The 22,500-nt window shown below is 38.9% G+C and overlaps 3 protein-coding genes across 5 annotated transcripts in view; 1 reads left to right on the top strand and 2 right to left on the bottom strand.

The window, feature by feature from the left end:
* The window catches only part of LOC138010619 (enolase-phosphatase E1-like), an 8,235-nt gene extending 3,835 nt beyond the window's left edge, over nt 1-4,400 (top strand). Inside the window, exons 2-3 of one of the 2 annotated variants that reach the window (XM_068857595.1) lie at nt 297-1,631; nt 3,206-4,400. In XM_068857595.1, coding sequence (XP_068713696.1) covers nt 297-1,631; nt 3,206-3,507 — 1,637 coding nt within the window. In that variant the 3' untranslated portion in view covers nt 3,508-4,400. The remainder of the gene's footprint in view (nt 1-296; nt 1,632-3,205) is intronic. The other variant, XM_068857597.1, reaches the window with a different exon arrangement.
* A 2,162-nt stretch (nt 4,401-6,562) lies between these two features.
* On the bottom strand, nt 6,563-12,037 carry LOC138011208 (piercer of microtubule wall 1 protein-like). 2 transcript variants are annotated; one of them, XM_068858165.1, is made up of 5 exons: nt 11,929-12,037; nt 10,333-10,393; nt 10,156-10,248; nt 9,388-9,454; nt 6,563-6,890 (listed from the first exon to the last, which is right to left on the bottom strand). In XM_068858165.1, the coding sequence occupies exons 1-5, from the start codon at nt 11,965-11,967 to the stop codon at nt 6,755-6,757; spliced, it is 396 nt and encodes a 131-aa protein (XP_068714266.1). In that variant the 5' UTR covers nt 11,968-12,037; the 3' UTR covers nt 6,563-6,754. The 2 variants fall into 2 exon arrangements, with proteins under 2 accessions (XP_068714266.1, XP_068714267.1); XM_068858166.1 differs by lacking the exon at nt 10,156-10,248 and having other exon boundaries at nt 10,273-10,393; nt 11,929-12,035.
* Nucleotides 12,038-14,129: 2,092 nt separating this feature from the next.
* Nucleotides 14,130-22,500, bottom strand: part of LOC138011207 (F-actin-capping protein subunit alpha-2-like) — a 15,407-nt gene continuing 7,036 nt past the window's right edge. Inside the window, exons 6-11 of the mRNA XM_068858164.1 lie at nt 22,326-22,442; nt 21,989-22,068; nt 18,471-18,555; nt 17,593-17,664; nt 16,474-16,536; nt 14,130-15,882 (exon numbers count right to left, since the gene is read on the bottom strand). Of these exons, the coding sequence (XP_068714265.1) occupies nt 15,742-15,882; nt 16,474-16,536; nt 17,593-17,664; nt 18,471-18,555; nt 21,989-22,068; nt 22,326-22,442 (558 nt within the window). The 3' untranslated portion in view covers nt 14,130-15,741. The remainder of the gene's footprint in view (nt 15,883-16,473; nt 16,537-17,592; nt 17,665-18,470; nt 18,556-21,988; nt 22,069-22,325; nt 22,443-22,500) is intronic.

The following is a 22,500-nucleotide window of genomic DNA, read 5'->3' as shown; positions in this document are numbered from 1 at the left end:
GTCTGGAGAATATCACATAATGGTCATATTTGGGGCTAGAGGTATCGTAGGGGTTGCCAGTGAAATTAAACAACAATATTAGCTTAAGAGTGACCAATATCTTTCTCTTAACTCTTCATGTGAGCATGTGATCTATATGCATCCCTTGCTGATATATCTGCTGAGAGGGATGGGGAATGTTAACAGGTAAACTAGAACTATGCAACCTCCCAACCCATGAGAGAACTTTACAACTCTTCAAGAACACAGTGAATTGCCTCAAGTGACCATCTTTATTTCTCAAAAATTATTTTCAGCAGGTGCTTCAGTAAATGATGATCTTGCAAAGCAAGAGCCAAGTATTGAAGAAGTAGAAAGCAAAAAAGATTCTAACAAACCAGAATCACAAGCTGAAGAGATTGCAGAAGCTGGTGATAGTGAGGAGCATCTGGGAGGGGTGAAGAGTGAGGCTGGCAATAGCAAACAAGATGACCATACAACAAATATAAAGCAAATGGCTACAGACAATGCGGATGACGATAGCAGCAATTGTGACAAAAAATCAGAAGTATTACAGGCAGGTGAAGAGATAGAAAATGATAGAAATGGTGAGAAGCAACAGGATATAGAGGCAAATGACAAACCACAGAATGAAATACAAGCAGCTGACCAAGCAAAGGAAAATCACACAGAGGGTGAACCAGAGACAGCTGCTGAGATGGCCAGTGAACAGCTTCTGCAGGAAGTTCCAGTGACAGGAGGGGTGCAGGATGACAGTGCTACCACAAGCACAATTCGAGAAAATGAGCAGCAGAAACCTCCTAATGAAATTACGGATGAGGCAGCCAGTGAAGAGCAGCGCAAAGAAATGCCAATGGAAGCAGAAGCACAGGACAGTAATACAACAGGCTCAAGTCATGACAGCGAGCAGCTGAAAGGTACAGATGGAAATAAATGTGAGACAGCTGGTAATGAGCAGCAGATTGAGACTGCAGTTACTGTAGCAAGTGAATTACAGGAAGGAGACAACCACATGGTGGATGAAAGTCAGCAGGAGAAAAATTCTGATGAAAATAGCAATGCAACAGCAAGTGGACCACGGCAGGGTGAAAAACCCAACATAAAGGAAGAAGATGTTGGAGATGCACGTGATCCAATGCAGGGTAATGAACAAGAGATTGTGGTTCTAAGCCAAGAACAACAAGATGGTCAGGCTCAGCATGAAGAGTCAAGCTCTGAGAAACCAGTAGATTTAGAAAACAAGGAAACAACTGAAGAGAAAATATTAAATGATTCCACAGGAGAAGGAACTAAGGGGATTGAATTATCTGCTAAAGAGAACAACATCTGTGACAGTGAAGTACAAACTTCAAGCAACAAACAAGAAGGAAGCCCGGCAAAGGCAAATGATGAGGAAACAGGTGTGAAAAAAACTGAGGCAAGCCAGCTTTGTGAGACAATGGTGAAGACAGTGGGTGATACAACCATAGCAGGACAGCAGAAACCTGATGCGATGCAGGAGGAAAACAAAAAATTGAAGCAGGACATTTTTATGATGAAGCAGCAGGAGGATGCTTATAGGATAAAAGTTCTCAGCCTTGAACAAGAAGTTGGAAAGTTACGAGCAAGAAAGATTGACAACAGAAGCCAAGGTCAGTAAACCAAAATAATCTGAAACTTATTTTATGTTTGAGGTGCCCTTGGAACTATTTCATCTATTTGTATTATTTAAAGTGCTATGTATGGTGAAATAGAGTTTAAGTGCTACTTATGATGAAATTTGCATCTTTCCTATCTAAGCCATTTAAAGACATAAACATGTAGTCTGTATGAGAAGAAGAATGCTTTTTACTATTTTCAAATATCTCTTTTTGTTCCGGAGATATTCTAGTTTTCAAAATATGAAATTAGCCAAGTGATGATGTCATAAACTCAACCGAATTATGATCAAATATGATGCAAAAAAATTATCCCAGCCAATTTGTATCAGAAATGCTTCATTCTTTGCAGTTAAGATTCTAGAAGATGTGCTCCACAATATGAGCATACCAGTTTTGTTACCATGGCAACATACTGGGTTCCAGACCTCCCTGATATTAAAGGCTTTGCTGGCCACCTTTGGTATTCCATTTTGATATTTGCCAATGATGCCTGCCTGATGATGTTAGGTCAAGCTTGTTGCCTTGCTAAATGTTTTTCTAGCTTATGATCACCAAAAATATTGAATCAGGTTGGAAGGAAATGGAATAGAGTGAGTTGCCATGGAAAGCAATTTCTTTTACAGCCGAAGGTGTGTTGCCTGTATAACTGTTAGCCTACCAAGTTTCAATGGTGTCTGCTGCAAATTGACCGAGATAGCCTATTTATATACTTGATTTTGAGTGAATGACATCATCAGTAATCTCATTTGCATGTTTTACATGTTTTTCAAACTTAAAAATCCCCAGAACCAATGCAGATATTTCCAACCAATAAATGGCGTTTTTAATTTTTTTTGGAATTCTATAAGCCTAAAAATTCATAGGATAAAAATTTGATCGTAGTAGCACTTTAAAGATGGTGACACAATTGACAGATGTTGCAGTTCTCATTCAACAAATGTTGAACAGTGTGTCATGCCATGTTGAATGTAAAATTAAGGCCATATTCAACATGTTGAACATCTATATAGTTGAACAAACATAGAGATACATTGTTTAACGAATGTTGCAGGATGTCAAACTGTGGGCTTCCAACAGCAAAAATTACTTTAATTTATGTGGTATATGAATATTTCAAATTATTGGTTGTGGTCTAAATTATACATTGTTTGATGCTATTATCTTTTTTTCTTAGACTAATAAAATCCAGTGCTTAATTTCATAAAATAACTTTGGTGTGGCCAAAAATTCCCAATTTAACATAATTTTAACAAAGAGTATTATAAACCTGCGAGTCAGCAAGCCATGACTGTGAGTCATGTGAGCCAACATGGCGAGCCATGCGAATCACACAGTTATTGAAAGCTAACCGTTTTAAAATGGGTGCTTAGACTTAAATGCGAAATTTGCATGGCTCGCATTGCTCACTGGCTCGCAGATTTAGCAGACCCTTTTAATAACAAGCTGTGGCCTTGGTAGTATCCCTTACATAAGGGGAAGACGGCCCATAAGTGCATCAACATATTACCATAACCCCTTTACCGTTGGCATACACTCTTGCTAATGATGTCATTATACGTTTTTAGATTCACTGGCATCTGATTCAGACAGTTACCTCAAACAGAAGTTAGCTGAAACTGAGAAAGAACTGGATACAGCTGAAAGGAAAGTCAAGGACTTGCAGTTAAGACTGAAGCGATTTGCCAAAGATGACCAACTCAAAGATGAAAAGATTTCCCAGATGGAAAAGGAAGTTAAAGAACTGAGTGACCATTCCAAGAAACTAGAACAATCTCTTGCAGAATCAAAGAGAGAGAGCAACAATAATGCTGCTGTACAGCAAGTTGGACCACCAAAGAATGACTCCAAAGTTTGTGTGATTCTCTAAAATATCACCGATCAATTTGCACTTTGATTGCATGACCAAATTTTTCCTTTTTATAATTTAAATAATAAAATGTAATATATTTGTAATATATTCATTGCCATTTTTATCATTGATTTATTTATTTTATAGACCTTTTTTGGAGTAGGTGCTAAATGATGGTCTTTCCATTAACGTTTCCATTTCAAGTATGAAAGAATTGTACAGTTACTCAGACATGTTTGTATGCACAAGATCATTTCATGGGAAAAGGCAATAAGCATGAGTTTTATAAAAATAAACTTTCTAGTTTGTTGCACATTGTTTACGATTAAGGCAGTAAAACAATTATTTCTAAGAAAATATGTTTAACTTCCAGATAATTATTTTTATACAAATTTTCGTATTTTTATACCGTTTTGACTGATTGGCCTAATAGAAGTAAATAAACTGTTAAGAATATTAATTTTTTCTTGTAGAAGTAAGCCTGCTACTGTAACTCAAAATTTTAGCTGCACTGCACACAACTGTGGAAAGGAGAGGTCAGAAAATATCCACTGTGCGATGCACCATCACCAAGCACTGAAGTTGTCAAACACAATACTTAAGAATTAAGAACACTTGAACATGAATAAAGTTTTTCTCCTGTGTTCATGTTTGCATTTGCAAAAGTGGTTTTGTATTTATCTGCTTTCAAGAAACTTTGTTGGGATATTGAATTACAGTATCAAGTTCCCCAGCTGCTTTTACATAATTATTTTGGTCTCTTCTACTACTTATTACGTTCTTCAGCTTACTGGCTCATTTTATGTTCTCATACACTGCTAGTCTGCTACCAGTAGTTTCCTTACGTTGCAGCGTTGGTTTTGCAAGAAGAACCTTTGTTTGTCAAATAAGTACAATATAGAGTTTCAGTGGCTATTCAGCTGATGTGGACCTGCTATACCCACCAACCCATACTCACACAAAGGAAAGCCACAACACCAGAAACATCAACCCCTACTCTTCTCGAATAGTGTGTGTGTGTGAGAGAGAGAGAGAGGCAGGTACAAAACAAAGGTCACAAGTCACAGGTCTCTGTTTTACCAAATTATACAGAAACAACCCTAACTGTTTGCCAATGCTAACGTTAGGCTACAAGACTCTTTTTTGGGACTAATTAGGCCTTTGGTTAGCTTTAATGACCTGTGACTTGTGACCTGTATTTTGTACCTGCTAGTGTGTGGGTTCTTTAATGTCCCACAGGGAACTTTAATACCATGAAAACCATCGATCTGTGGAATGGGTGGGAATTTACATGTCACTTTTCCCTGTAAAATTGTTTCAAATTCTTAAGAGGTATTGGCAGAACTGAGCACATATGGAAGTTCTATAGTCTTCTATAATCGTGGAAAAGCTTTCTGAGGAGACTTGAGAATGAAGATTATACAAGACATCGGGAAAGGGGGAGACTTGACCACAGGTTTCTTTGTGGGAAGTTTTTCTGAAATTGCCAAAGAAAACAGAGATAAATTTTGAAAACTGGTTTTTCCATGGGAAAGGAGTTTCACCAAAATGTTCAACGAAAGTGGATGGGGCAGTGACTCAGTAATTTGGGCCCACTCCACAGGTTGGTGGTTTTCATAGTATGAGCATGGAAGATATTTGTGAGATGGGGCCTACGGTTTATAGTTTTCATCCAACATGTCATACAAAGGCAGCACTTTCTCCTCAGTTATTTAAAGACCCTGAGTGTTGGTCTGGCCAGAGTTTTGATCTCACTACCTCCCACACAGTAGTCCGATGCTAAACAGATCTAGACTGAGCCAACCGGTCCCTTGCCACAAAATGATTCCCTTTCTGTCTTGTGTACTCCAAATTACTAACTCCAATTTTGGCGGTTTTAAAACGCAACTTCTCAACACTGGGCAAATGACAACCCAATTTTCCAATGCTGTAAAGTTCACTCCACAGATACATTATTGTTTCAACAAGTGAAGAAATCAGGTGTTTCAAGTTAATCATTTCAACAACAGGAACAGCATGTGCTTCATGACAGAGCTTTTTCACGTGGGGAAAGAAAATATTAGCTTGGTCATAAAACAAAAAGCAACAAAGTTCTAAAAAGCCTTGCTAGCTGGGTTGTTCTGTCTAACGCCCCGTCAATGGGGAACCCCTGGGAGTCAATGGGTTACATTGCCCCTGTGATCAATAACATCACTTCCTTTTTTAGGAAGTGTGTTTGCTTAACACCTCTCTGGCAAAATTTTGAGCTATGTTTTTTTATCCAAAGGCTGTTACAGCCCTTACTCATGTTCAAAACTGACGGATTGGACCTCAGAGGGTTGAATCTAGGGAAAAGTGACGTCAGTAGCTTAAAATTCAGCGTGTGTATGCAGCTTATTATGCAAAACACGAGTTTGAAAAGTCTGAAAGCCCAAAACTCCTGTGCTGCATATTAAAAAATTCTGTCACATACACACGCATTGCATTAAACTAGTGAGCCTTTGACATCATTTTCTCCTCGATCCAGCTCTGTCAAGATTTTAAAGTTAGTAATGGCAGACCATTTAATAGGAAAATTGCAGTTAAGGGCCCGGTTGTTTAAGGGCCGATTAACGCTAATGCCAGATTAAAAAATTAACCAATGAATTTTTGTGTCTACTCCCAAATGCTGTTCAACGCTGATATTCGGCAGAACTTTACATTAGAAGAGGTAAATCTTGAAAAACAAAAATAAGCAAAAGAAACTTTCACCAAAAAGTTGAAAACATGAAACCAAAATTTTCCGCTAATCTTGGATTAAGTTTCGAACAACCGGGCCAAGATAAACAGGTGTCTTTTTTAAATCAAGGATTACATGCAAAACTTTGGTCACTTAGGGTTTAGTTAACATACATGACTGTAGTTTCGAAATCGAAAGAAGAATAAAAATTGATTTTTTGGTCACAGGGGCACTACACGTAACTCCAAAAAATAATACACATGTACGTGGGTAAAGTTTTATTCCAGTTGGTCAAATTTTCAAGGTCTTCAGTCCCAATCAAAACCTCTGGGTAAGAATTGCACATTATCATACAAAAAACAAATATGACATGGCTGTATCAATAATTTTTTTTAATATAACAAATTCACATTAAGTCTTAGAAGTATGTTTCTGTGACAAAATGGCAGCTAAGAAACTGAAGTAGATGATGAAATGAGAAATTGATGATTGTCTATTACCATGCTATTTACATCAGTAATAATTAATACAGCAAACAAATTTGTCCCTCACTGAAGTCTGTCACTGTCAAACAATACTTTTATCCATGGCTGTGTTAAGAGATTGATTTCTGTACATTCCACATTTCCCCAGGTGCTCTGTGAATTTCTGACACTTTGCATGAAAACTTGTTGGCATTGTGTGAACTGTAGGGCGATGTCGCCTGAAAACAGACCCACATATTAAATGGATTGAAACAACTAAATTTTTACTTATTGTACATACTTTTGAAACACTTAATAATAGGCCACACTGACCTTTACTTAATAATAAAGGTTTTGCACGGTAGCCATGTTGCATAGCAGGAACAATAGATTCTTTTTCCTATGGGAACAAAATTACTGTTCTTTCTAATGCAAAACATTTACATAATTTGTTCCTGCCATGCAACATGGCTGCCATGCAAAACCTCTATTGGCTCACAAATTTATGACTACAAATGTGAAAAATGCTAATAATTGTCCCTTGTATTTACTCACTTACGTGTATTATATGCGTACCAGGTACATGTATCATCACGTTCTTGAGCTGTTTTATCAAAATTAATGCTAACCAACAAAATGATAACCCTGACTGAAAGCTCAATTCTCCATGGCTGGCGCCAAAGAATATGCCATTCAGTACTGCTCAATTATGCTTTAATAATAATAATAATAATAATATATTATTATTATTATTATTATTATTATTATTATTATTATAAATATAATAATCCCTTTATTAACATATTCCAAGCAAATTGCTATTTACAAGTAAGAAGTAAAACAAAAAGAAAACCATTAAAACCTATTTACAATTCATTTCCATTAAAAAAGGGACTAGTATGAAGCACAATAAACTTACAAAGATATTCTTATTTGTAGTAAGAAAAATTCATGTAATGATAGCATTCTGACTAAAAAAAAAATGGAAATAAAAATAAGCTCCTTAAAGAAAAGCCACTATTATAATTTTTAAAAAATATATATATATATATATCTATGCAGGTAATATCAGTCGGAAAAAAAAAACAAAAACAACCAAATTAAAATTACGAAAACTAAGAAATTCTGGCGGTCACATTCTCGATTCTAATGTCTGTTTCCTGAAGGTCTACATTCCTTCTTCTTCCTCTGGAAACTCTAAGGCAGAGGAGAGCTGAGCGGAGGATAGCAAACAATACTTTTGCTCTTAGCCAGGACACGGTGCTGGCATAGTCCTCTCCCTTCTTAATGGCGAGTAGTAGCTAATCTGCTGTGGTATCTCTTACATTCCTCGGCCATTCCGCCTGTGGTAGTAAAAACAAGTGGCGTAAAGGTGCCTTGCTCCACCTCCATCACCCTTCTTGCATATTGGCGTTTTTTTTCATTCTCGTGTTGCCTGTAGATTTCCTTGGGGCTTAGATCTCTGTAAGAACATGCATTAGGGTGACAAACCCTATCATCGAAGAATGCAGTCCTCTGTCTCTCCCAGAAGCCACGAGCGCTAATATCTAAGCGCGCATCAGGAGCTCTGTTGGCACCTCTGTTCAAAGTAGGACCGGCTCTATTTCCACATCATTACATACCATGCTCAACATCTCTGCTTCCAGGTCGCGAAGCTCATTATGACGCTGTATTATAAACCCGCCACGTCGGCATACCATTGCATGATCTACGTTAAAACGGTCCCCGCATACGCACACTTTCGGTGTGTCAGTGATTTCCCAGTCGTATCTCAAACTGATCGCGTCTCTGAATTCTCTCTTACTTAGATTGAAGTTCAAGTCTTTGATGGGAATTACTGTCAGCCAGTTCGATGCTCCCTTCTCTGTGGCTAGCTCTACAGCTCGCTTGGTTCCTGTCGGCAGAGAGGTCTTCACCCGTTTTAGCCTCTCATCCATACACTCATCCTTCTTCTTCTTCTTCTTCTTCTTCTTATTATTATTATTATTATTATTACTTTTTTATAATTATTATTTTTTATTATTTTTATTGCAAAATGTCATGTTTTTAATGCTACAAATGCAAGCAAAGGCATCCTGCACTTTGATTGCTTTCTAATGTGCCTGAACTATAAGCTTAATTGCTATATTCAAATTCTTCGTTCTATACAATGTAGCTACCAAAATAAATGTCTGGACCATTTTATGGAAACTTGGGCATTCTTGCTTAGACCTGCGTGTTGTGTACAATGTAAGTGTGTTCATTGGGTTTGTGTAGTCTTGCCTGTAAGTGTGTGTGATGTGTTTGTGTAATAACTTCATGCTAAATTATGTCCATACAGAAGTGAAAACCTTAAACTACAATATTGGCTTTGGATAATTGAACAACACACTTCTGTATTATACTAAAATGAATACTATTATAATGTAATTGTTGTACTTACTGTAGTGTACCATTTGCCCTGTAATGTTATCTAATTTAATCTACAGTGATGTAATAATGTAGTGATTTTGTATTGCAATAATAAAATAAATAAACAGATGCCACAAAACCGTTGACAACCAAAAAATTGATAGTGACATATCTCAGAGAAAAATAATGTTAAAAGTTCGGTCTGTGGGGAATAAACAACGGCTGCAAAAAATAAATAAAGAAAGCTTCACTAAAAAGCTCTAAGCCTCAATGTGTCAGAATAGACCAACAATTCTTGTGGCAAAGTCTTCATGTAATAACTACAACATAACATAACAAACTTACCCATACTCCATTGCACTTGTCAAATACATGGGATTTTGCTTCTTTGTGCTGTAACCCTCAAAACAGTCTAAATCAAAAAATAACAATTCATATTACAAACGTACATTAACCAACATAAAACACACATAAGAAAGTAAAAACCATGAAAGTTTTCATTGATTTCAATGATGACAATTGTAATATTTTAATAAATAATAACAACAACAAAATAATGATGATGATTATTATTATTACTATTATATTGTTGTTGTTGTTGTTGTTGTTGTTGTTGTTGTTGTTGTTGTTATTAGTGATAATAAATCTTTATTTGGCTTGACAGTTCAGGACAAAAAGGGCATTTACGTCCAGCAAAAAGGGGTAAGGGCTTTTGTGTTAATTATTTTATCCAACTGTTGGATCATAAAAAGCCAACATTATGCCCAATCGCCAACCAACCTTAAACACAATGTTGTTCAACAAAAACTGCAAATAAACCAGACAATTGGGGCAATCCAATTGGTTAAAACCCTTATGAAATTTATATTCATGAGTTTGAGAATAATAATTATGAAGTCAAATTGTTGTGGAAGTTCCACAACAAGGCTGACAATCAAATCGACCATGATAACAAACTTAATCTTTCTCCTTAACCCATTCCCATCCCAAACACCCACATTGATGAGTAAAATCATGTAATTTCGATGTTCATCTTTTGACATGAACATGGAATAAAATTAAAATTTTATTCAATGGACTAGCCACTAGTCTCTTATATAGAAAGCTACCTACCTTCATTCGTGTTTTTGATAATAGAGGCATTAACATCTGTAGTACAGGAGAAAACTGGGTTGCCAGGATTATTAATTAAGTTAACTCCGTAATCTGTAAGAAAAGAAGGAGACATACCCGGATTATTGAACCGCTCAGGAATGTTAGTTGTGCGGTAAAATTGAGAAGTGATGGCACCTTTGCCTGGCTTTGTCTGCTCAAATTCATCTGATTCAGCTTCTTTCATGACAGCAGCCCCCTATAAAGCAACACACAAAATAAACAATGCTTGCTTTCTTTCCATCCACCAGATAGACAGTTTAGACTCTTTATTAGAGAAAGTCATGATGAAAAAAAAAAAAAAAGAATGCAAATGCAAGGTCGGAAGGAGTTAACACTTGAAGTTTGCAGTGGTGACGAGAAACTTGTCATATATGAAATACAAAAATTTGGTTTTATCAACGGAGTTGATAATGTAAATTGGCCACCGTACAGAGATTCTAAAAGCTGACATTTCGAGCATTAGCCCTTCGTCAGAGCGAATCCGCTCTGACGAAGGGCTAACGCTCGAAACGTCAGCTTTTAGAATCTCTGTACGGTGGCCAATTTACATTATCAACTCCACTGATAAAACCAAATTTTTGTATACTACTTCCCCACCGACGCAGCACCACAGTTTCTTTAGAAACTACCCCTTCATTCATATGAAATACAAAGCTTGGCATCTATCTTTGAAGTTTAGGATACATGAATTTATAATTTATGCCATAGACTGGTTTTCAAATGTGTCGAAAATAATTAGCGAATTGCTTTGGTTTATGATTACTTCACTCAGTGATTGGTTCAAAGTTCACACGCCACTTTTTTAACCAATCACAAGTGAAACCAAAACCAAAACCAACTGTGGCTCGCGCATGCACATTTTCCCGCGCTTTGTGTCGGCTTGAAACCGGAGATAAGCGCCGGCCTGATGAGCCTTCTGGCTCGTAAGCGGAGACTTTTTTTTTTTGTGTCGGCTACGTGTAATTACTTCGAATTTTGATTGGTTTACTGGATTGCCTCCGTCCTTTTTGATTGGCCAAAGTAATTACTTTGGTTTTGGTTTTATGAAAATCGCTCTAATTCATGACGCGATATTGCTCGCACCTTTTATTTTTCTCGCATTTTTGTATCGCGTTCTTCTCGTGTTTTGACTTAATTTTGACGTCTCTACTTTGCCAATGTTATGAATGTTATGACGAAATTCATGATCAATAACAGGACAGACGCATGAAAAACTGACATCACAAGATGTTTAAGTCAGTGATGACGGACCATTAAATAGGAATTTAACTCCAGTAAAAATAAACAGGTATCTTTTTTATATCAAGGCTTAAACCTTTGGTCGCTTAGTGCTTAGTCAACATAGATTTGAAATCCAAGGAAAAAGAAAAATAGGTTTTTTCGTTATAGCAGCAACAACTTTTCACGAACCCACACACAATATCGCAGCCGAAAAAGATATAAGTGCGTCAGACATTTCAGGAGAAACATGTACGGGCTTGAGTGTTATCAGAGAGTTTTAGTCCTATCAGTTATGTTCTCTACACTTCCTAAAGAACCTTCAAAAATATAAGGTTAGCAAAGCAAGTTACAATATAGAAGTGACAAACTTAAAATCCACAACCAACATTCGAAGCAAAACCAATACGTGGAACAAGGGCAAAAACATTATGTGGCGCTGTCAAAAGATAAAATCAACTTAAATTTCGTATCGACCTTTTCAACCAACATTGTAAGGAAACAGTGGCTTACTTGGGTTGAAGAAAGAACTGCTTCTTCACCAGATGACATTTTTGATGTTACTGTATCTCAAGTTGCTGCGGTAACTGCGAGATTCTGGGCACCACTCCACTGATACTTTCACGGCCTTGCTTCCGTGGTCGCACAGCTATGATGCTGGGATACCAGGCCTCTGATTCCGAGACTGCTAATTCAGATGATTATTCATGTATAAATAGGGAACTGACTGCTGCACTGGGTTAATACTTAGCCCAGCCTGTGCTGAACAACAGCCCCGTTTTTATTGAAAAACAGCAATCAGTTAACATTGCTTGCCACATAGCTTATTGCCAGCTGCCCGCCAGTAAAAGTACCCCTTTGGGAGGAAACCTGATCCCTCCCGAATGCAGCGTCAGGCATTACAAACAACCTCAAGGGAGAGGGGTTGAACACTCATATAAGTAATTGATAATAAATAAAACTCGAGCTGAATACAAGAACCGCACAACAGCACAGTAAGTGTAGAGTGATTTTACTTCATCCAGTCCCTCCCTTATTTCTGATCTGCACTACCATGGCAACTGTCAAAATGGTAGTCAACCGTGAAAACAACAATTTGCTGCTATTTTGCGAAACGCAGCAAATTACAATTTTGTTTTTTTTTATTTTTTCAATCCGACCGAGCGACCCAATATCATGTCATGAAACGCATTCGACTCTAAACAAAAAAAAGGGGGGATGGCCTAACCGAGAATGAGTAAAGCAATCAGAGCACGAGAAATGCATTTTTAAAAAAATTAATAATTTAAATTATTTGCTTTTGGACAAAACGCGCGTGAAATGATTCCCTAATTTCACTAGTCTCCATTTGATTACCCATACTTCAATAAGCCCTGGCCAAACTATCGACCAAAGTTGGACCCCGCAACTTTGCAACATTGTTGGATGTAAATGTTGAGGTAGTAGCAAAACACTATTCAACATTACTTGACAAATTCAAGTTCAAGTTGGTGCAAAATTTAAAATTTGGCGTAGCTTTATGCTTCTGGAGTAGCTTGGAGTTGTTTAAGGACGGGAAGGACGTATTCACACAAGGAGAAGAAAAGGGTATGTTCTTTGCAAGATACATCCGCGCTTAGGAGATGATGATTATGAGCTCGGATCAATTTGCAGGAATTTTAAACGCTATTGAACCAGACATCTCCAAACAGCGATAATGATTAAGATATGACCTTGCTTCCTATTCGCTGATCAAGGTTTCTGGCTATTCATCAACAACCACGACGTCCTCCGATAGCGATTTGTCATTGGCTAGCAGCGCGAACGTGACTCGATTCAGGACACAACTTTGGTGGAAGAGCGGCAAAACACTGCAACATTGCTGCGTCAAACAGAATTGTTGGTTGTAATGTTTGAGCAAAAGCAAAATCTATCCAACATTTAATCGAACAAAAAATGTTGGACGAACATCTTCCAACATGGGCGGCCAAATTGTCGAACGATGTTGGATCGAGCAAACTTGGAGCCTTCAATCCAACTTTTTTCGATAGTTTGGCCAGGGCAACTTAGAAGCACCGAAATTTCCAACTGAAATCACAAGTGAATAAAGCCCTGGCCAAACCATCAAATCTTTTTAGGACGCAACTTTGTTGGAAGAGCGGCAAAACACTGCATCATCGTCGAGTCGAGCAAAATTGTTGGGCGTAATGTTTGATAAAAAGCAAACTCTGCCCAACATTTGATCGAAAAAAAAATGCTGGACAAAGGTCTTCCAACATGGGAGGCCAAACGGTCCAACAATGTTGCATCGAGCAAAGTTGGAGCGGTGAATCGAACTTTGTTCGGTAGTTTGGACAGGGCTTAGGGGGCGTTTGTACATAAACCCCTGAGTAGAACATGCATTCTTTGTTGAAGAATTGTCGCATCAATCACAGGGAGCCCGCACAATCTGTTTGTGTAACCGTTTGGTATACTGAAAGGTAGGGGATTTTGATTTTCTTCGAGGGCTAGCTCCGGGCCGTTTGGATGAATTTTCGATCGAGAAGTACGAGAAGAGACTCCTGCGAAGTTTGAAAGCGGAGCGATGCGATTTTCTGGGGAAAAATCACCCGGTGCTGGAGCCGTTCAAATAATTAGCATCCACCCTTCAAGTTCCTTCTATTGAGAGGCACAGTAAACAGCGAACTCAAAAACTTCAAAATCGCTCAAAATAAAGAACGACAGTGCACCGCAGGTAAAGTAATCAATACAACGTTTATTTAGCGTTAGTCCATGCACATGTTAATTAATTAATATATCGCTACAGAAGAAGCAAACGGTGAATCCAATACATTTATTAATTACAAACGGTTACACAAAACAGATTGTGCCAGCTCCCTGTGGCCTAACTTGCGGATTTTTCCCATCGTCAGGCATCTCAAACTTGTTCAGGATGAAATTCTTTTGAAATTTGAAGAAAGAAAGGAGGTCACGGCGTTTTGTGTCCTTTCAAATGGTTCCGTAAGTCGTTGATTTTTCAGATGCCATTTAAACGAGAAAAGTTTGACTTCCCCAAGAAACCCTTTTTGTTGGGAAATCTGAATTGCAGACAAATCGAAAATCCTCTTCCGATGTCCACAAAATTTTTTTCGGGGTTTTCAAACACCCTGATTTTACATGCATACATACTATATATTGTATAGGGCATGTTAACGGCACTTTTATCCTTGCAACCCGCTATAACGGACACAAAACGATGTCCCGAATGTGTCTGTTACTATGAAAACCACTGATCTGTGGAATGGGCTCGAATTACCGAGTCACAGCCCCGCCCACTTTCGTTAAACATTTTGATGAAATTCTTTTGCCACGTACTATAACGACCGCAAAAATGGAAAATTTATCTCTGTTTTCTCTGGCAATCGCAGAAAAACCTCCCAAGAATAAGCCTGTAGTGTAGTCTCCCCCTTTTCTGAGAACGTCTCGTAGAATCTTCATTCTCATGTCTTCTCCGAGAGCTTTTAGTGGGCGGGGCAGTGACACGTATATTCCCCCACATTCCACAGATCGGTGGTTGTCGTGGAAAAACGAGAATTGACTGCAGGAGAAAAGATTACGTTTTTACAAACGTTGGCCGTGTAACATTAATATTTCAACATGAACTGCTATTTCTACCCATGTAAACCACGTGAGCGTTAGCCCTACTAATGGGAATTGAGCCCACACAAGGAGAAAGAAAACCTCTGACCAGTGATACAAGTTTGTAACAAAGTAACCCTTCTTTGTACTTGTATATATTCATTGCCATGAAATTGACATCTTAAGTTCCCAAAGACCTGCTCCCATCTGACCTTGCAGCTCAGTCGCTAGAGAAGTGGTGATCTAACCCGAAGGTCAGGGGTTCAATTCCCACCCTAGTCAGAGTTTTTCTCATTAGTAGGGCTAACGCTCACTTGGTTTACATGGGTAGAAATAGCACTTCACAATACCCTCTAATGGTTAATTCTGACTGTAGGAGGGCCTGGTTTTGTACACCCCGCCCGGTTGTCACGAAAATTTATCAGCTGTTCTTTAAACTGAGTGGCTTCGTAGCACCGAAGGCCGTCTAGTATGTTTTAGTCCAAACAATTTTAGTGAGTCAATAACATCACACATATTTTTTTAACGAAGTTCTTGTTTTCTCCTAAATTATTTTACAAGAAAATCACCTTAACTGGTAAACAATGTAAAGGATATAACGTAGGATTTCTTTTGTACCCACGGGTAACAGCGCTATTTTACACTTCGAATTTCCTCTTACAATCACTAAAAGGATGGGCTCCTAAACTTCACTAAATTTTAGAAAAAAATTTCGCAAAAACGTCTTGTCTAGGAGCTTGAAAGTTCTTGTCCAATCTTGTAGCTGAGAATCTTGTTCCAGTCAATTTTAGTGCGTGTAATTGGTAGCTGTCTCCGCAAAGCTTTGAATGTGGTATCTGACATGGTGCTATAATTTTCCGAGAGTGCTCTCTGGGGACAAGAAAGAAAATGTTTTATACACCGCTCTCGAAAAAGGGGGAAGAATGACAGGGCTGTTAGCTATTCTAACATAATGCAGTTCTCCTGTTCCATTTGGCCGGTCACCCCAACTTAAAGTATTAATTGTTGTTCTCACGAAAAAACTATCCACAGGCAACAAAATAGCCTCTTGAGTATAACGGAGTGACGGGCGAAATTTGTTCGTTCAATCGAGTGCTCAAGACATACAAGTTTTGTTTTCACGCAGGTGTTAACTGCAACTGGAGAGAATTAATTTAACGCCCTATCAGCTCCATTTTTTTTTGTTAAACTGATTGCACCTTTTTCAGTGACTTCAACCCGCTTTTTCCCACCAGATTAAATACTTCTGATCACTGTGTTCAAGTTAATGAAAAGATCAAAACTCTAAAGGGGTTAGAGACAACAACAACAACAACAACAACAATAATAATAATAATAATAATAATAATAATAATAATAATTATAACAACTTGCTTTCCAGAGATTGATACAAATACTGGGCTCTTGTGCACCTCTTTGGTGAACCGAAAAATTTGAAGCCGAAATCAATAGCTAATATACCTGATAATCACTTTCAGCATTGTCTATGATCTGTAGGAAGTGCTTGGCTGTACCATTTTCACTCTACAATATAAGTAAAACCCTGACATTTAGGTGCCACAGATACTTTCCTCTTTTTATCCCAAGCAAAAGGAACTCTTCAAACAATTCAGTCTATCACTGAATAAGAAAACTACTCTAGGAGTTACTGTATCAACAGTCCAAATCAAAGAAGTTAAGGTGTCTTGCAATGCAGACTGTCTTCATCAGAAGGTGAAAGACTGCACAAACAATGCACACCAACAGTTAGCACACGGATACCAAAGATCAGTGTCAAATCAATTACGGACGCTTTGACGTCAAGCGGTTATGATTTAAATAGGAATGAACCCTTATCCCCACAGTGCCCAGATAAAAAGCTCCAATGATGTCGATCAAATCTCAGTACGTATGTTCCTCACCAAAGACGGGCGAGATCTGTATTGGGGAAAAAACTGAACCAGACGATTTGGATACCACCCAGGGCCACAGGTAGTAGTCTAGACAGTGGGCACAGTTTTACCCAATTTTTTTCTAAAACCTAACGAAATGCTTGCAAAAAGAATCCGCAAATTTAGAGCGTTAACTATGGCAGGATTCTCCTTAAACTGAACTATTAAGCCGATGACACACGGTTCAACATCCTGCAACATTTGTTGCTCAACAAATGTTGAACCATGTTGCACAGACGTGTTGAACGGAATAGAGCTGATCTCAATTTTCGTTCAACAACGTTCAACGTTTTGAATGGCATATTGCAACATTCAACATGGCATGACAGACTGTTCAACATTTGTTGATCAACAAATGTTGAACCGTGTATCATCGGCTTTAGGCAAGTAGATAAAAGAAAGGGCATATTTCGCTGATACTCAAAAAATAACAAAAAATTAAAAGGTTCATATGCCAATTATCTTTATAGTTAAAGAACAATTGCAACGAAGCAAGGGATGTAATCGATGACTGAACACGCAAAAGATACCGCTCGCTGTGAGTGGGACAGATTGGAGAACACCACCCACTTCTGGATTGGAGAACCAATCCCATCGCAGGATTTCACGAATACTGACTGCTCGCGCACTGCGCAAAGTGTTTTCTTACAGTGATTTTCAAGTTTTCCTTCACTTCTTTAGAAGTAACAAGCTGAACATTGCCGTCTTCATAATAATGAACCTGAGAATTGCCAAATATAAAATACATTATTAATAATAATTTTATTGAGCTCAACAAGGGATCCCTTATTGAACTTATAAAAACTAAACAGTAAGCAAGGCTGCTGCCTAACGGTCGCCCGGGGCGCCTTATTTGCGAGCGCAGGCGACGAAATTCCTGAACGAGTAGCCCGAACTGGCGCCTAACAAGGTGATTCATCCTCACTTTCTTGTAAATTTGATCCCAGCTGGAGATTAAACGATGAAAAAAGCGACATGGTTGAAGAGAACGGCCGCTGAGCAAATTTCACATTAAACGACTCTTTTGTAAACGTGTTCAATATTGCTAAGGGCTTTCGTTGCGTTGCTTTCGTTGCGTTACCCTCGGTTGCAATGTGATTCCAAAATATGGAAAACCGACATGATGTATTGCTGAGTCCATACGTTTCCCCTGTTTTTATTTTACGCACGTAAAGGCAGTCAAATCCGCTAACTTGTGGAAAGTTACGCGACAAAGGAAACCTAGGACCTTAACCATGTTCATCCCATCAGCTCTCAAGGAACTTAGAAGTAAATTGTGGATATAGTTTTGAATAGACCTAGATGTTGTTAACCCATTCATCCCTGAAGAAGCCGCCACTAACAAGTTAAATCTTAAGCAAACTAAAATCTGTAAGTTTCACTCTTAGGATTAAAAGGGTTAAACTGCCATCAATTGCATATCACCATTAGTTTCATGGAAAAAGGAAAATGATTCTCTTTGTGCAATGTTTCTTCATGAGTTCCAAAATGTACATGTAAACTAGATGATTAACATGTATTGATCACCTGTACTTTTAGAATCCCATTAACCTCTACATTTCCACCTGATGGTTGAAATGACACAGACCATTCTGAACGCCAACGACCATTCCTTTGAACAAAACAATAATTGTATCCACGTAACCATTGGGAAATAATAATAAAACATTTTATTTCTTAGGATATTATTCGTGCGCAATATAATGTTATCTTTACATGTTTGTATGTTTGCATATATTAGATATATTTGCACATTATTTAATTGTGGGTCCTTCGTTAGAAAACTGAAAAGGCTATAATACATGTATCTCCCTCCTGAAATAAACTGATTGTATTGTATTATAAATGTCACCAAAAATAAAAATATATCCATGACCCTTACCCGCGCAAGAATACGAGTTGTAATAACAGATAATGCTACTGCTGATAATGTGTCAAGTGCATTTAGCGCTGAGGAACTAATTAGCGACATTGTACAGAAATCAAATCAATTCAACTCATCAGCAGCAGTTTGGGCTCATTCACTGCACTTTAACCCCGCAAGGTTGGGATAAAATGAGATGCAAAAAAGGTGTCTGATGGGTGGAGGTTTTGATAGGCATATCGTTATCATTGTAGATGGGGATGATGTCAGATCAGAAAGACCCAGACCCTCACAGCTGAAATGGTAGGAAAGAGAATGAAAAGGAGACCATGGTTACGAATGCAAAACGGTTTAATAAGAAAAAAAAACACCAAAGTGTACACGTGAAAGTAATATTATTGTACTGAAAAGGAATGGTGACAAGGAATGATGCAACATGACGGACAGACACCCGTTCAGCAGATGTCCACGTTGCCAAAGAGGGAGACGACAAGAGGGAGAGCAAAGACATAAGGAAAAAAGAGGGCGTCATGCCTGATGTCACAAGGACCCAGACCCTCATGGCTCAAATGGGAGAAAAAGAAACAAGTCAGAGATAAAATTAAGCCAAAAATTTTAATGAGGAAAAAATAACAAATAAGAACATGTGAGGCGGTCTGGTGCCAGGCCTCGTCCCGGTCACGTCTGTTCGGGGTGGAATCGTAACTGTCTCTGGGGGGCTGTATCATGGTTTATCGGCACAAGTGGTGGAAGGGAGACATAACGCATGACCTGGTTGAGTCCCTTCAGAGCTCAGAGCCATTGGACGAAATAGTTGCATGTCACTTACGGGCAATGATGTCAGAGTGGACCTCTATGGTGGCCATAGAAGCCGACGGAGGCCAGCCGAGGGAGGTCATCAAATTTCGGGCAGCTCAAGTGTTCCTAGTCGACTTGGGAAATACACTATACGGTGAACTACTATCTTTGTTCAACCATGCCCCCTTTGAAAGCCCGACTTGTCCCCCAAAGATCGACGTAATGTCCATTATTGCACAGAATACATTCATGGCCTCGACTACCATCCATACACGAACCAAGTGTGGCACAGGGCTGACAAGATCAAAGACAAGGTCCTGGAGTTGTACAAACGGCACAAGTTGCCCGAACATCCTCTGGTGACTTTCAAAGGAGGTATGGTAGAATAGAGATGGTTGACCTTAAGGTGTATTCCCCACCTCCACTTGGAGCACTTAGGCTGCCCGAAATTGGACGACCTCCCTCGGCTTGCCTTCATCGGCTCTGGAGCTCGCCATCATTGCACACAAGTGGAATGCTACCATTTTGCTCAATGGCTCAGAGGTCTGATGGGATCGGGACTGGACGAGGACATGCAGTACGTCAACCAAGACCGCGTCCAACTCACGCAACAAATAAAAAAAATCTCTTTTCGACCTCTCATGCCGATAGACAACGACAAAGCCACCAAGAGACAGTTCTGATTCCACCCCAAACCAATGTGACCAGGACAAGGCTTGGCACCAGGCCACCACACACGTTCCAATTTCTTTTTTTTTCATCATTAAATTTTTTGCCCGGGTTTTATCTCTGACTTGTTTCTTTTTCTTCTGTTGGAGCTGTGAGGGTCTGGGTCCTTGTAACATCATGCCTGACACCCTCTTTTTTTTCCTTATATCTCTGCTCTCCCTCTTGTGGTCTCCCTCTTTGGCAACATGGACATCTGTCAAACGGATGTCCATCAACTCAAGTCAGTCCTCGTCACCAATCCTTTTCAGTACAATAATATTACTTTCACGTGTACACTTTGGTGTTTTTTTTTCTTATTAAACTGTTTTGCATTCGTAACCATGGTCTCCTTTTCATTCTCTTTCCTACCATTTCAGCTGTGAGGGTCTGGGTCTTTCTGATCTGACATCATCCCCATCTACAATGATAACGATATGCCTATCAAAACCTCCACCCATCAGACACCTTTTTTGCATCTCATTTTATCCCAACCTTCACGGGGTTAAAGTGCAGTGAATGAGCCCCCAACTGCTCATATCCAATCATAGATTGGTATTTGAGGAGAGGGGAAAACCAGAGTCCCTGTAGAAAAACCTCCAAACAACAACAATGAACAAAATCAACCTACATGTGACAACTAGTTTGGGAATTGAACCCAGGCCACATTGGTGAGACTTAACTGATTAGTGTAATGTGAAGTGCTGAGTATCCACCCCATATGAACCATGTGAGCGTTAGCCCTACTGATGGAAATGGGCCCACACAAGGACAGAGAAAAATTCTGACCAGGGTGGGAATTGAACCCACAACCTTTGGGTTAGATAACACTGTTCTACCGACTGAGCTACAAGGTCAGACGGGAGCAGGCCGTGGGAACTGACGATGTTAAAGTCACGGCAATGAACATGGACAAGTACAAGGAAGGATTACGTTTCTTGCAAACGTTGGCCGTGTAGCACTGATATTTAAACAGACTTTAATAACTGATTAGAGTGTAGGGCTAACGCTCACATGGTTCATATGGGCTGGATACCCAGCACTTCACATTACACTGTAATCAGTTAAGTCTGTTTAAATATACAATGTAAGTGCTACATGGCCAACATTTGCAAAAACGTAATCCTTCCTTGCACATTGGTGAGAGGTGAGAGTTCTCACCACTGCCCCATCCCTACTTCCCTAGAGCAACAAGAGAATCATTGTTTAATTAATGAATACAGGAGATCATTTCAAATCCATCCACACGACTGAGGAAAAAAAAACATTTTACTGATATTGCTGGCAGTAAAATGATTGGTTGGCAACAGAACCCAACCCCAATACGGTAGGGGTCTCAAGTCCTAATCTACCCTTGCAAGGAGCAAGGTTTCTTTTACATATCCATTGTCTTGCTTGTTGAATACTGTTGTCTTGTGGAATTGAGGACACAGATCTTTAGCCAGAGTCCAGGTCCCTTTAATAATTTAACTGGCCCTTGCAAAAACAGCCAAAATGTGAACCTTTATTTACATGCATACACAATATTCAAGCTTGTGGGGCTGTTTACAAAGCTCAGAGAATTGGATGGCAATTCAATTCATGGTCAGAACAGGATATAAGCTTTAAATCCACGTAATCTGTGTGAATCCATTACTCTAACCATTGGGCTACACCATATAGTGACACAACATCTTACCAAAAATTGTGAGGTTGAAACTGGTGATCCTCTATACAAGCAATTACCGTGATCGTCCCACCTGAGCTACTGCCATAAACCTAAACCAAGTCATAACAATAATCAGAGATAGCAATTATAATTATGCTGTTTTGAATCAGTTCACTCAAGGAAACAATGACACTCCATGGAGACACTAAACAGATTTCTAAGTCAAAAGCAAGTTGCCCACTCTCTTTGAAAACTATGGTCATTTACATATAATGCAGACGGTTAAATAAAAAAGTCATTTGCCTCTCAAGGGGATTTTTGATCACAATGATTTATAGTGTAAAAGAACTCAAACAATGTCATATACCGTGCAGACCCCATGAGGGTAATGATCTTTGACATATCCAGTCACACTCTCTTCTACTGCTGCCCTCCAAGCTTCAGCTGTTTGGTTGACATCATGAGGACCAGGGTCACTTGCTTCCTACAACCATCCAACCAATCAAAAGCTTTATGACTGAACCTTAAGGTCACATGGATAA

This window comes from Montipora foliosa, chromosome 7 (genome assembly GCF_036669935.1).
Source record: "Montipora foliosa isolate CH-2021 chromosome 7, ASM3666993v2, whole genome shotgun sequence".
NCBI classification, from domain to species: domain Eukaryota; kingdom Metazoa; phylum Cnidaria; class Anthozoa; order Scleractinia; family Acroporidae; genus Montipora; species Montipora foliosa.
This window is presented reverse-complemented; position numbering and strand designations above follow the sequence as displayed.

What these genes read in the sequence shown, in the direction of transcription:
- LOC138011208 (XM_068858165.1), bottom strand. Translation starts at nt 11,967, where the DNA reads ATGTCATCTGGTGAAGAAGCAGTTCTTTCTTCAACCCAA. An exon ending in CAGTTCTTTCTTCAACCCAA is followed by an intron (nt 10,394 to 11,928) that starts GTAAGCCACTGT and finishes GTTGCTTTATAG; the next exon opens with GGGGCTGCTGTCATGAAAGA. An exon ending in TATCAAAAACACGAATGAAG is followed by an intron (nt 9,455 to 10,155) that starts GTAGGTAGCTTT and finishes TTTTTGATTTAG; the next exon opens with ACTGTTTTGAGGGTTACAGC.